Source organism: Cibotium barometz, chromosome 12 (genome assembly GCF_041138505.1).
Source record: "Cibotium barometz isolate CiBa-2024 chromosome 12, ASM4113850v1, whole genome shotgun sequence".
Classification (NCBI taxonomy): domain Eukaryota; kingdom Viridiplantae; phylum Streptophyta; class Polypodiopsida; order Cyatheales; family Cibotiaceae; genus Cibotium; species Cibotium barometz.
The window spans coordinates 48,062,570-48,077,020 of NC_141057.1; the positions used below are offsets into that span (position 1 = coordinate 48,062,570).

At 43.1% G+C, this 14,451-nt stretch overlaps 1 protein-coding gene across 1 annotated transcript; it reads left to right on the top strand.

The window, feature by feature from the left end:
- The first annotated feature begins 10,186 nt into the window (after positions 1-10,186).
- On the top strand, positions 10,187-12,616 carry LOC147633514 (pentatricopeptide repeat-containing protein At3g02330, mitochondrial-like). The gene has a single exon (XM_086805736.1). The coding sequence runs from the start codon at positions 10,187-10,189 to the stop codon at positions 12,614-12,616; it is 2,430 nt and encodes an 809-aa protein (XP_086661862.1).
- The last annotated feature ends 1,835 nt before the right edge of the window (positions 12,617-14,451 follow it).

Sequence of the window (14,451 nt, forward strand, 5' to 3'; positions counted from 1 at the left end):
TATTGTGTGTACTCTTATCTTTGTATATGGTGTGTTGAGTGTTGTGTGAAGAAGAAGAAGATTTTCAGCCTCTCACCTTGTGTGTTCTCTTTTAGGGTTTTGTGAGTGTGTGTGTGTGTGCTTGCAAGAGCTCAGCTCTCTTCCCCCCTGCATCTTTTCATGGTATTAGAGCCTGGTTCATGCTAAGGGCTGAGCTGCAAGCAAGAGAAGCACAGGGAGCAGTACGAGGGTAAGAGCTTCATCTACTCTTCCCTCTATTTGTGTTGGCGAGTACACCCTTTTCAGGAGCTCTACGGGAGGCACCAGCAACAAACAATCTCTGATTGAGGAGCTTTCTTCGTGGGAGTAAAGCTATAGGGCAACTATAATATCCTATCAGACTAAATTTTTGGTGCCGAAAACGCGTTTCGGGCTCATTAGGACCTCCGTTTTTCAAAAAGTAGGCAATTTCGAGCACTGCGGGTAAGTCATCATTTCTATGCAAAACCCTGTTTTAAGAACTGCAGGAAGACAGATTGGTTGTGCAGACATTGTGTGCACTACAAGGAGGTTAACAGTTGTTGCCATTGGGTGTATGTATGCACATTGAGGTCACTGGTTGTGACATTTGAGTGTAGTACAGTACCGCTACAAAAAATACAGCAGTTTGTGCAGGAGAAACCAGATTGCTGTTTCTAGTAAATTTGTGTGTCTGGTAAGATGCCAAATGATGGCATAAACCAGATTGTTGCTGAGAAGCTTGACAAGAACAACTTCCATGCTTGGAGGTTCAGGTTGATAAATTTCCTGATGGGAAAGGGTTACTGGGACTACATAGAAGGTGAGCATGAAGAGGCACCGGCAGAGATACCAGAGATCAATCCGATTGTTGCAAATGTGAAAGAGTTCAAGAATTGGAACCAAGGAGCCAAAAAAGTTATGTATTGGCTCTCTATCAGTATACAAGACACCATGATTGGGCACATACAGGATGCCAAGTCCCCCAAGGAGGCGTGGGACACCTTGGTAAAACTCTATGAAACGAGTACCAAGGCACGAAAGATACAGTTGAAGAATGAACTTCATACGGTGGAGAAAAAGAGTATGTCTGTGATGAATGACTATGCATTGAAGATCAAGGGTATTGTGGAATCCCTTGCATCTATTGGTGTTTTAGTAGATGATGATGATAAGGTGGAAGTCTGTCTACGTGGTCTTGGACCACAATACATGGCATTCAAGACGTCTATTCAGACTCGGGAAAACATTCCCAATTTCACAGATTTGGTGTCTATGTTGATTTATAGAAGAGAAGAGCTTGGGTGAAGACCAACTGTCTTCACAAAACAAAAAAAGTTCAGAGCAACAGGCCTTCTACAAAAGTTCAGGAAGAGGATGAGGTAGAGGAGGCCATGGACGCGGCCAAGGAGGTGGCCGAATAGGTAATCAGAATTATGGCCAGCAGCAGCAACAACAACAATCCCAGAATTCACAACAACAATAACACGTAGGTGGAAGAGGCCAATTCAGAGGTAGGGGGAGTCAAAGAGGTCGTGGAAATTGGCAAAGGCAGTATAATGATACACGTGGATGCTTTTATTGTGGTAAGCTTGAACATGTGCAGGCAGATTGTTTATAAGAAGCAGGCTAACATGAAAAATGGAAAATTGCAGCAAAACAACTATGCATCCTCGAGCAGAAACAATGAGGATAATGAAAGGTTGTTTGTTATGCAGCATGTCGTTAATGCCATGTCTGAAAATGTTGAAGCAGCACATAAAGATGATGTATGGTGCGTTGATTTAGGTGCTTCGAACCACATGACAAGTCATGGGGAGTGATTCAAGGAGATGAAAAACCTTGAAAGACCAGGTTTTGTGGAAACAGGGGATGACACTGCTCATCCAATTGCCCATGTTGGAGATGTGCCATTGTCTATACAAGATGGCCAAGTGAAGTACCTTGCAGATGTACTTCATGTTCCAAACATAACAAAGAATCTGGTTTCAGTTGGCCAGATGATTGAGCAGGGTCTGCAGGTTCGGTTTATGGTTGTTATGTTAAAGACTTTAAAGACAAGTGCAGGTTGGTTGCAAAAGGCAATAGAGTGGACAGAATGTTTACATTGAATGTAAACATGCCTGAAGTGAGTGCTGCGATGTTTGCAAATGGTTCACGAATTGTTGCAGACACAGATATTGGGCATAAAAGAATTGGACATGTGAATGTGCAGAGAGAATGAAGTCTATGCAGACTAAAGGAATTGTGACAGGGCTGCCAAAGTTTAAAGTTTAAGGTATGCAGAAAATATGTGGAGCATGCCAATTTTGGAAAGCAAACAAAGCATGCATTTCCACGTGACAGAAATGTGAGCAGAAATGCACTAGATGTTGTACATTCAGATGTATGAGATCCTACGAAGACCATGTCTATGGGAGGCTGCAGGTATTATGTGACATTTATCCACACAAGGAAAGTGTGGGTATACTTCATGAAGGAGAAGAGTGAGGTGTTCACTCATTTTTAGAATTTCAGAGTTATGGTTGAAAAGCAAACAGGGTAACATGTAAAGTACCTAAGGTCAAATGGAGGGGGAGAGTACCTCCAATTGAAGAAGAATGGTATTCAAAGATAGTTTACATGCAGATACACTCTGCAGCAAAATGGAGTTGCTAAGCAAAAAAACAGGCACATTGCTGAGATTACGTGAGCATTGATGGGAGAGAAGAATATGCCCCATAGCTATTGGGCTGAGGCTGTTTTTACAGCAATTTACATCATGAACAGGACTCCAACTGCAGCCATACATGATGTAACTCCATAGGAGAGGTTTACTGGGCAGAAAACCTGATTTGTCTCATCTGAAAGTCTTTGGATGCATTGCATATGTGCATGTGCTAGATGAGCTGAGAACTAAGCTGGATCCAAAAGCTGAAAAATGTGTGTTTATTGGGTATTCCCTTGAGCAAAAGGGATACAAGTGTTATAATCCTGCTACACGTGAGTTGAGGGTAAGTAGGGATGTTTTTGATGAGATGAGTAACTAGTATGCTGCTAAAAAAGAAGCTGTTGGGGTGGATGTGAGTGGAAATGTAGTTGCACAGAATGCAAGTCAGCAATCACAGTCTTTGAGTGGACCAGGAGAGTCCTTATCTAGTGGTTTAGTTAATAGACCATGGAGTGGCAGGCTGCGTCATAATACCAGTCCTGCAAATGTGATTAGTACATCACATAAAGGCAAAGAGAAAGTGGTTGAGCCCCTTAGTATGCCTGACATTTTTGCAGGGCATTCTCATGTTGATAGAGAGTCTAGTGGCTCACAAATGAGCCTTGATGAGGATCTTGGGATACCAGCTATGAGAACACCTAGTGTAAAGAAGGCTATGGAAGCCATGAATGCAAAGCTGCGAAGATCTGGGAGAGTGAAGAATCTTGTGCAGAGGTTTACCTATAATGGTTATGTGGCACATCACTATGCATACATGGATTAAGTTGTGCAGGTTGTAGAGCCCACATGCATTGATGAGGCTATTGGAAATGTGTGTTGGGAGAAAGCTACGAATGAGAAGATGGATGCACTATATGGAAATGAGACTTGGGATTTAGTGCAATTGCCTGAAGGCAAGAAAGCCATTGGATGCAAGTGGGTGTACAAAGTAAAACATAACAGTGATGGAAGCATAAGCAGGTACAAGGCTAGATTGGTAGCCAAAGGATATACGCAGACATATGGCATTGATTATGAGGAAACTTTCAGCCCAGTTGCTAAGATGGCAATAGTGAGAGTTGTGATAGCAATGACTACGTCAAAGCAATGGTCTTTACATCAGATGGATGTAAAGAATGCATTCTTGCACGGGGATTTGCAAGAAGAGGTGTATATGTTGCAGCCACCTGGTTATGTGAGGATGTGAGTCACCCCGAGCATGTTTGCAGGTTGAAGAAAGCCTTGTATGGCATAAAACAAGCACCAAGAGCATGGTCTGACAAGATTTTTGAATATCTTGTCACTATTTGCTTTCATGTAGCCAATGCAGATTTCTCGCTGTATGTGAAACACACTGATAGAGGGGTTGTGCTTGTTGTCATCTATGTAGATGACCTGATCATTACGGGGGACCATGATGCAAAGATCTTTGATGTAAAGATCTTGCTTAGACAGAAGTTTGAGATGAAGGATCTGGGGGAGCTTAGATATTTCTTGGGCATTGAGGTGATTAGGTCATCACATGGTATTGGATTACTGCAGAGACAGTATGGGTTGGACATGTTGTCCACGTATGGTATGACAGGCGTTAAGCCTATCTCAGTGCTATTGGATCAGAATGGCAAGTTGAGTGCAGATTCAAGTGATTTCGGAGGATCCTAATATGTATAGGCGCATAGTAGGAAGCTTGATCTACATGACGATCACCATGCCAGATTTGAGCTATGCTGTTGGGTTGATGAGTCAGTTTATGCAGGTTCCTTATAGAAGCCGCATTTGGATGCATTGAGATGCATACTAAGGTATGTGAGGTCTACTATTTTATGAGCTATGCTGTTGGGTTGGTGAGTCAGTTTATGCAGGTTCCTTAGAAGCCGCATTTGGATGCATTGAGATGCATACTAAGTATGTGAGGTCTACTTTGCACTGTGGACTATTTTATGAAGCTGGGACAGAGATATGTGTACATGGGTACACAGATGCTGATTGGGCTAGTAGTATCTTAGATAGAAGATCTACTAGTGGGTTCATGTTTTCTTTGGAGAGTGCTACTATGACTTGGAGCAGCAAGAAGAAGCCTACGGTTGCTCTATCTAATACAGAGGCTGAGTACAGAGGTGCTACTACGGCAACATGTGAGGTAGCTTGGTTTGAGAAAGGTACTTACATATTTGGGTCTATCGGTGGATAGACAAGTTGTCATTTTCTGTGATAACATTAGCAGTATACAGTTGGCCAGGAACCTAGTTTTTTATGCTCGCACGAAGCATATAGAGGTCCACTACCATTTTGTTAGAGAGAAGGTTTTGGTAGGAGACGTTGACCTTGTTTATGTCAGCACACAGGATCAGGTCTCGCTGACATCTTCACCAAAGCATTGGGTACAGAGGATCTCCGCAGATTTAGGGCTTCGCTTGGTGTACATGAGATGGAGTTGAGCTCGAGGGGGAGTGTTGAGATATCGAGTTCATCTAGTGAGGCGGGGACACACTGATGACCTGCCTGGGAGATAGGCCCCACACTTACACCACTGGCATGGTTGATGAGATCATGGGTGATATGCAGCCAGTGGGATGACAGGCTGTGTGATAACCATTCTAGAGACTGGCATAGATATAGCGCCAGCTCATTTTAGTTGGGTTCACACTATAGAGAACCCTAGTATGTATTTGGTTGAGTACCTCTTCGTATTGTGTGTACTCTTATCTTTGTATATGGTGTGTTGAGTGTGTTGTGTGATGAAGAAGAAGATTTTCAACCTCTCACTTTGTGTGTTCTCTTTTAGGGTTTTGTGAGTGTGTGTGTGTGCTTACAAGAGCTCAGCTCTCTTCCCCCTTGCATCTTTTACCTCTTCATATTGTGTGTACTCTTATCTTTGTATATGGTGTGTTGAGTGTTGTGTGAAGAAGAAGAAGATTTTCAGCCTCTCACTTTGTGTGTTCTCTTTTAGGGTTTTGTGAGTGTGTGTGTGTGCTTGCAAGAGCTCAGCTCTCTTCCCCCTGCATCTTTTCATAGAGACATCTTTTCATAGAGACATGTAAAAAATAAAAAAAACTGGTTATGTAGAAATAAGTGATGATACTGCACATCCCATTGTGCATGTTGATAAAGTGTCATTATCTATGTAGGATGGAAAAATGAAGTACTTAGCGATGTACTTCATGTTTCAAATCTTATAAAGAACCTGGTTTCTATTGAACAAATGGTTGAGCAAGGTCTACAAGTGAGGTTTAATACTCAAGGGTGTTTTGTGGAAGACTTTAAAAATAAGTGTCGCTTGGTTACAAAGGGTAATGGAAATGGTTGAATATTTACTTTGGATGTGGATATGCATGAGGTAAAGACATCCATGTTTACACATGGAATATGTGTCATTATAGATATTGACATATGGCACAAGCACATTGGTCATGTGAATACACAGTGTGACTAAAGTCTATGTAGGCCCAAAATATTTTAGTAGGTTTGCCAAAGTTTAAGGTTGATGGTATGCATAAAGTATGTGAAACATGTTAGCTTGGTAAGTAGGCCAAGCGTGCTTTCTCGCATGAAAAACATGTCAGTGTAAGGCCATTGGATGCTATACACTTAGATGTATGGGGGAACCGACCAAGATTGCAACAATTGCAAGTTGCAAGTATTATGTTACATTCATTGATGATCACACGAGGAAAGTATGGGTTTATTTTATGAAGGAGAAAAGTGAGGTGTTTTCTCACCTTCATAGATTTAAAGCCTTGGTCGAGAAGGAAAAAGGTATGCAAATCAAATGTCTAAGATTGAATGGTGGGGGAGAGTATTTTTCCTGATGAGTTAGTGATTTCTTTAGAAAGAAAGGAATCCAAAGAGTTTACATGCAGGCACACTCTGTAACATAATGTGTTGTAGAAAGGAAAAATAGGCACATTGTAGAATAGCACATATCTTAATGTCTGGAAAGAATATTCCAGATTATTTTTGGGTAAAAGTAGCAACTATTGTGTATATTATGAACAGGACGACCCACATTGCAGTTGTTCATGGTATGATGCATGAATAAAAGTTTACAAGTACAAAACCATATGTGTCTCACTTAAAAGTGTTTAAATGTGTTGTATATATGCTCTCAATGAAGTGAGAACAAAGTTAGATCCAAAGATAGCTAAATCCATCTTCATTGGTTATGCTTTGGATTAGAAAGGTTATAGATGCTATAGCCCTACCACTCGTGAGATGTGAGTAAGTAGTAGTAGAGATGAGTAGCTAGTATGCACTAATGAAGGCAATAGAAGAAGTAGATGTAAGAAGTAATGATGCTGCCCCACATGTAAGCAATCACAGGTGCTTATTAGTCCTCTAACAGTGAATCCAATGTTAGTCCATGTTCATGCAGGTTGAGGACAAATGTAGGTATGCATGTGTCATGCAAAGGGAAGTACAACTATAACTAAAAGATAAGAGTACATACTATAAAGGAAAATACTCTCCTACTATAATATACAAAGGTCAATCCACTACATGAGCTCTGGCACTATAACTATACCATAGTAAACCAAAATGGTTGTCATACAACCTGGTTGCATTGCATATCACCCATAATCTCACCAACCATGCCGATGGCATAAGTGCGGAGCTGTCATCCTAGTGTGTTGCCCATATCTACATTGGGTTGAGCTTGATATCTCAACAAGGATAATACTCATTTTTTAAAGGAAAAGGATAAGTGTAGTAATCCAATAACTGTTGCCAACCAGTAGCTCTAATCTTATTATTACTAGAAATATAATACTCTGAGAACATCGCATGCCCTTGCCACCATCAATAAACCCCCAAAGTGGTCCAACAAAGTCCACACAAACCTAAGCTCATAAAACCTCAAGCTCAAAGAAGTTAGTGATGATGGGTCCCCAAAACCTAGTTGGGGATGCCCAAGAGTTTCACAAAGGTAACACCCAGCTTTGGCTTCCAAAACCATCCCTACCGCCTCACATTTCCTTGCATTAAACAAGCTAATTCAAAGAAAAGGCTAAAAATGTGCCTATAAGCATTAGTTGACTACAAAGAACCCATACCATATGTCAATAATAGTTGTCCAAAAGTCTCTTAGAAGCTAATTTAAGGCTTTTATGACGGCAATACAATCATCTGCGTTCCCAAGAATAAGGGCCCACTATCATAGAAATCTACTAAATCAACTTAAATGGTATGTCAGAGTCTAAGAAGGAGCAAGTAGACCATAAGAACCTTTCCTCACAATCGGGTTCCCAACGAGGGAAGACCGAAGAACATACTTAAAATATGCAAGATAAGGGCAAGAAGTAAGACCCACCCTCTACACCTAAAAGTGGAGTACCTCTCTTCTACAAAACCTCACCACCCCTTACACGAGTGGAACCACAAGAATCTGCATCCAAAAATGATGCAACACCACATAAACTCTTCTTGCACATGAGGGAAAGACTTCAACCTCCACCATAATCTCATCATGGGGATGGGCATAGAGCGAGCTTTAAAGCGAGGATTTTTTGACAACCCCCAATATCTCTCTATACCCTTTACACCCTCTATTACCCTTTAAAGTGGGCTTTTTTTTACAACCAATATCTCTCTATACCCTTTATTACCCTTTTTTTGACAACCAATATCTCTCTATCCGGACTTAGTTTGTGTCCTAGAATCGAAAGGGAATCTTCAAGGTCATGAAGACACCTTATGAGTGTGTGTTGTTCTCCTCTCGAAGCTTATTGATTTGCATTGGGTAGATAGACCATTCACTCCATTGAGTGGTCTTGGGCCTTTTGGGGGACGCTAAAGAGTCTACAAGGTAGAGCTTCGGCATACTTTGCTGATTACATGTAAACCTGCTCTCTTCAAGGAGAGATGATCATGTGACATGGATATTACGCACCTTGGGATTGATAGAAATGTCACCAAAACGAGTGGAATGAAATCAATGTGTGAGGATACCTTGGATTTTACCAAAATTGAGAAGAAGAAGGGGGACACAGAGAAAGGAAGGGGAGGGAGGGAGTCTTCAAATGAGCATGTACTTTTCTCATGTGTAAAACATCGGATTAAGGCAAATTACAAACATGTTGACCATCCATGCTATGTGGCAAGAATTTGGATGTTCGAGAAGGGGAGGAGGAGGGTTGGGTAGAATTTGAATTTAGAGGTCTTTAAAGATGTGCAAAGCACGGGTTGCCCACTAGTTCTACTTAAGGGCATGTTCTCACGTTTGGCCCTCAAGGCTCCATCATCGCTTCTACACATATTAAAGTAGAGAAACTCCAAATGCCTAAAAAGTTACGTACTAACATAGGCAATATGGGTGCCAAATTCTTTTTCGTTATTAATTAATTAGTGAGAGGGCTCGAACCTTTGAGTGGAAGCTTTAGATTTTTTTTTAAAAAACAAACCTTATGGTGCTTTCAAAGGTGGTGGGATTTTTCTAATTTTTTTCGGCTTGATCGTCAACCGCCTCTCCAAGTGCCTATAAAAAAAGGCGGTGGAATTCGATTGTCTACTGAGGCGAATGCCTCCTTATAAAATTTTTGTGAGAGAGAGCTACGTTGAAATGAGAACGAAGATGAATGAAGAGAGAGAGAGAGAGAGAGAGAGAGAGAGAGAGAGAGCTATGTTGGGCAATGTGTATTGTTTTAAATGAAAAAAAATGTTAAAAAATCAAAACAAAAGTTCGATAACTATTGTCTGAGAGAGCTACGCTGAAACGTAGCGAAGAGAGACGAACGTTAGGATGCTAACGTTTAAACCTTAGAATGTTGGTTTAAACGACGTTAAGTCTTCAATTAATTAATTAGTGCCCGTTGGGCACACTAATTAATTAATTGAAGACGTGCCCAAATATGGGTAAGTGAATCTTGAACATTGTAGGCTCTCCATTCATTTTGAACCATTAATGTTTAGGGTGTTTACACACTTGGGTGGAAGCCCATGAAAAAGTTTTGCCCAACCAATTAGATAACCACAATCACCGCCCATCTGACATTTCTTTACAGATTGTGACCACGCCCATGCAACCTCAGTGCTGATGTGCTCTTCTAGTTCTAGACTAAATAGCATACCCACAACTCTTTCTAAAAGGTATTGTCGCCCAGCAATAAGGTGCTGCCAAGAGCTCTCAACCTTTAACCTTTTTCGTGGAGTAGTCTGTAAACAACCAACTGCTTAGGGTGTGTCGGCTTGAAGAGCGCTCACTCGATCACTCTGCCTTCAACGCGCACAAAAGCGAACCCCGATCTCTTACACGCTGGTTGTGCTTACTGTTGGAGGGACCTATTGCTGCTGAAACGGAACGATGCTGATGGCTTTCTGCGGTGCTGTCTGTGGGCTTTTCTGCTTTTGTATGGCTCGTGGAAGTTAGCATTACAGACAAAGGGGCGGGCTTCCACATGCTGCGGCTGCCCTAGACTGCCTACCACTTGCGCTGACTGGAGATTGTAACCATCAGTCCGCACTTGAGCGTGGCGATGGCGTTGCCCAAGTCCCAAAAAGCCAGATATGTCCAGAGGATTGCTGCAAACGCTGTGCCAGAAAGGAGAACTAGACAGGGCGCTAGACGTGCTCTCTCGCTTGGACCCCCCCATTTCCACCAGCACCTACCTTTCCCTCCTGAAAGCATGCAGCAACGCGAGCGAGGGGGCCCTTCGCAAAGCCAAGCAGGTCCATGCTCACCTTGCCCGACACAGCATCCGGCTGACAGGCTTGCTGGGGGACTACTTGGTGGTGACTCTGGCTAAGTGCGGTGCCGTGGAGGATGCTCGCCTCGTGTCCACCAAGTTGCCTCACCTCACTGTCTTCTCCTGGACTGCCCTCATCTCTGCTTACGCCGACTCGGGCCGCCCACAGGAAGCCCTCAGAATGCATCAATGTATGCAAGACAAAGGTGTGGAGCAAAACAATTACACGTTTGTCGCCCTCTTGAAAGCTTGTGGCGCTGTACCGGACCTCACACGAGGCAGGAAGTTCCATGCAGATGCCTGCAGGAAAGGGTTTGCATCCGATGTATGTATTAAAAACACCCTTCTGAGTATGTACGGCAAGTGTGGGGCCATTTTGGAAGCAGAAGATATGTTCTTTGCCATGACACAGCGCAACTTGGTTTCATGGAATGCCATGCTCTCAGCATATGTTGAGCAGGGCCAAACTGAGAAGGCTCTACAACTGTACAAACAGATGCAAGAGGATGGTGTGGAGCCAAGCACTTACACGTTTGTCACCCTCTTCAAAGCTTGTGGCAGCATAAAGGACCACGAACATGGCAAGATATTCCACACCCTTGCCCAAAGCAAAGGCTTTGTATTTAATGTATTTGTGGGCAACACCCTTATAAGTATGTATGGAAAGTGTGGGGCCATAATGATAGCAGAGGATGTGTTCAGTACACTCTCAGAGCATACCCTCGTCTCATGGAATGCCATGCTCTCAGCATATATTGAACAGGGCCGAGGAGAGAAGGCTTTGCTGTTGTACAGACAAATGCAACTGGAAGGCATGAGTCCAGACCAGTCGACATTTGTGGTCGCTCTTCATGCTGCCGCCCTTGCAGGGAACAAAGAAGCTTTGCTTCTGGATGGACAAGCAACCAAGGTGATGGCTCTAGAAGTTACACAGGCATTTCATTCAGATGCCTGCAGGAGAGGCTTTGTATCTGAGGTCTTTGTTGGCAACACCCTTGTGAGTATGTATGGCAAGTGTGGGGCCATTTTAGAAGCTGAGGATGTTTTCTGTGCAGCATTGTTTAAGCATGACGTTGTGTCATGGAGTGCAATGCTCTCAGCATACGTAGAACATGGCCAAGGGAAGAAGGCTTTATGGCTTTACATACAAATGCAAAAGGAAGGTGTGAGTCCAGACGAGCAAACATTCGTGAGCGCACTTCAAGCATGTGCCACCCTTGGAGAGGAGGAAGAGTGCAATTGTCTGGAGGGACAATCAACCCAGGCAGTGCCTTTGGAAATTGGACAGGCACTACATGTTGATGCTAGCAAGAAAGGGTATGCATCTAATGTCTTTGTTGGCAACACGATTGTCAGTATGTATGGCAAGTGTGGGGCCATTGTAGAAGCAGAGAATGTGTTCAATGCATTGTCCCAACGCACCATTGTGTCATGGAGTGCAATGATCTCAGCATATGTTGAACAAGGCCAAGGAGAGAAGGCTTTATGGCTGTATACACAGATGCAAAAGCAGTGCATAACTATGGATCATGTCACACTCATGTGCATTCTGCAAGCTTGCAGTGTCACAGGAAGTTTGGAGGTTTGTAAACAGATTCACATAGGTATTGTCTTTGCTGGATACGATCAGATGCCTTCTGTAGCAGCCACTCTGATTCATGTTTATGGGAGTTGTGCAAGTATGGTAGAGGCACAAGCTTTGTTTGATAAACTTTTGGAGCCTGATATCGTATCATGGAATGCATGCATTGCTGGTTATGCTGGAGTAGGAAATTATGTAGCAAGCTTGCAAATGTTTGAGAAATTGAGACGTACAGGAACTAAGGCGAATGAAGTTACGTTTGTTTCAGTTCTCTCAGCTTGTAGTCATAACGGCCTTGTTGTCAAAGGGCTTGAATACTTTGAATCCATGAGTCGAGATTACGGTTTAACTCCAGACTTGAAGCATTACAGCAGCATGCTAGACCTTCTTGGGTATGCAGGGGACTTTAGGAGGGTAGAGGATATGTTAGAAAGGCTGCCAATGGAGGCTAACCTGACCATTTGGTTGTGTTTGCTTGGCGCATGTAATACATATGGCAATTTAGAGCTGGCAAAACGGGCCTTTGACAGTGCAGTGAACCTGCAGCCCAAGCAGGCTACTGCATATGTTTTGATGTGGAGCATATATGCAGATGCTGGACTGCATGAGTGTGCAGAGGAGGTGGAAACCTCTAGGCTGAAACGAGGTGCATGGAGGGAGGCTGGCTAGTGCCACATAGAGCATCTGCAGGAAGCATACTCATTTGTTGGAAAAGGTTCGAAGTACCCACATTTGTAGCAGCTGTCACGTGTGACAAGCAAAGAGCTTAAGGAGGAAGGCATCTTCCAACACAAAAGCGTAATGTGGGTGCAGGAGGATGAAAGAAGTTGGCTTTACCATTGGGCTGTGAACATACCCATGGGAAAAGTGGGTCATGTGAAGGACATGTATATTTGTATGACTGTCACAATGTTTGTGACATTACTACAGGTTGATTGTGTTCTTCAATGTGGGGAAAACTGGATTGAACTGTTCTTCTATCTGAGAGGGCCACCTGTCACAATGACAGCGCAACCCCCTCAGCCCCCCTGTCACAGCTGGGACCCCAACCTCCTGGTTAGTGTTTTTTTACAAATGTTTAGTATGCCCCCGTGTTTCATTTTGTAGAATTCTTTGGTTTTTTCAAGAAACAGGGTAGCTAAAAGAGCATGTATTTTAACCAATAGTACAAGTAGTATGGTTACTAGTATTGAATTTGGGATGCATCTCTATTTACTAAAGGCCTTTGATGGTTGTGGATCTGAGTGTAGTCTATACATGGACCCAATAGGTATTTTTAGTTATTTGTAGACTCCAACCGTCCTCACACATATTACCATGTTCAGGCATGGATTATTCCAAGCTTACATTACCAGCATTGAGCTCGCCCCCCTGCTGCCTCTATGTTCTTGCTCACATTTAAGAAGACTGTGTGTGTGTGTGTGTGTGTGTGTGTGTGTGTGACGTGCACCCAGCACTGTAGTACACGGTGACAAACTGGCTTATCAACAGTGCAAGAATCATGTACAGAAGTAGTACCTTTTAGGATATTTTGTCGTATGCTGTGACCCCTTTGTTAGACATCATCTCCTTGTTGCTAGCTTCCTGTTTGGTGTCCTATTTCAGCCTCTAGGGCTGACCATGTTAGCTATAGGGGCTCGTCACCCCTCACATATTTTTTCCCATATTATTCCCCATTTTATGGAGTCTTGGGCTTTTTTCCCTAGTCATGGAGGATCTTTTTCCTAGTCGGCTGCCTTCATGTGGGCATATATATAGCTGGCTTGCCTCCCTCATTTTTCACTACTTGCTTAGCATTGTTTGCTACAGTCCCTCACATGCGAGGTTTTCTCCCCTCTTGCTCGGGACATGTATTCCTTTGGATGATGATATTGAGAGCAGGTTCTCACTTGTGTTTCCTTTCCATCTTTCTCTCTCACTCTCTTCTGGGTTTCCACTTTTCCTTCTTTTGCTGCATTTTCTATTATGGTATCAAAGTGCTGGTGATGTACAGTGTTGGATGCTCCCTCCTCTCCCTCTTGGCTACGTTTTTCTGCAAATGGACAGATCTGCGTTTTTTTCTCTTGGGTTGCTGCTGGTCGGCTGGCTTCTTCTAGGCGTTTTTCTCTACAACCCGTGGTCATCATCAGGTTTTGACCTTCTGAGAACCCCCTTCAGCTGTTGGCTGCATTGTTTTCAGGGCAGCAGCACCTAGTTTGTTGCGTTTTTCTATAGGTGGTTGTCGTTAGCAGATTGCAGCAGTTCTCAGTATTCATACCTCGCTTGTAGTGCTGGCCGCCTGTTCTGTACAGGCCAGCAGCAACATATTTGCTGCGTTTTTTCTTCTACAAGTTCTTGATGCTGTTTGCTACTCTGGGACTTGATGGTACCATATATCTTCTGCTTTTCCAGATTCAGCCCCGTTCTACAGTCCCTTTTACCTCTGCGTTTTCAAAATTCCAGCCCTTGTTGCTGCGTTTTTTTCTAAACAGATCTTGCTGGTAGCTCTACCTTCTTCTGGGCTT

Excerpts from the sequence above, each read along its gene's own strand:
- LOC147633514 (XM_086805736.1), top strand. The coding sequence starts at position 10,187 with ATGTCCAGAGGATTGCTGCAAACGCTGTGCCAGAAAGGAGAACTAGAC.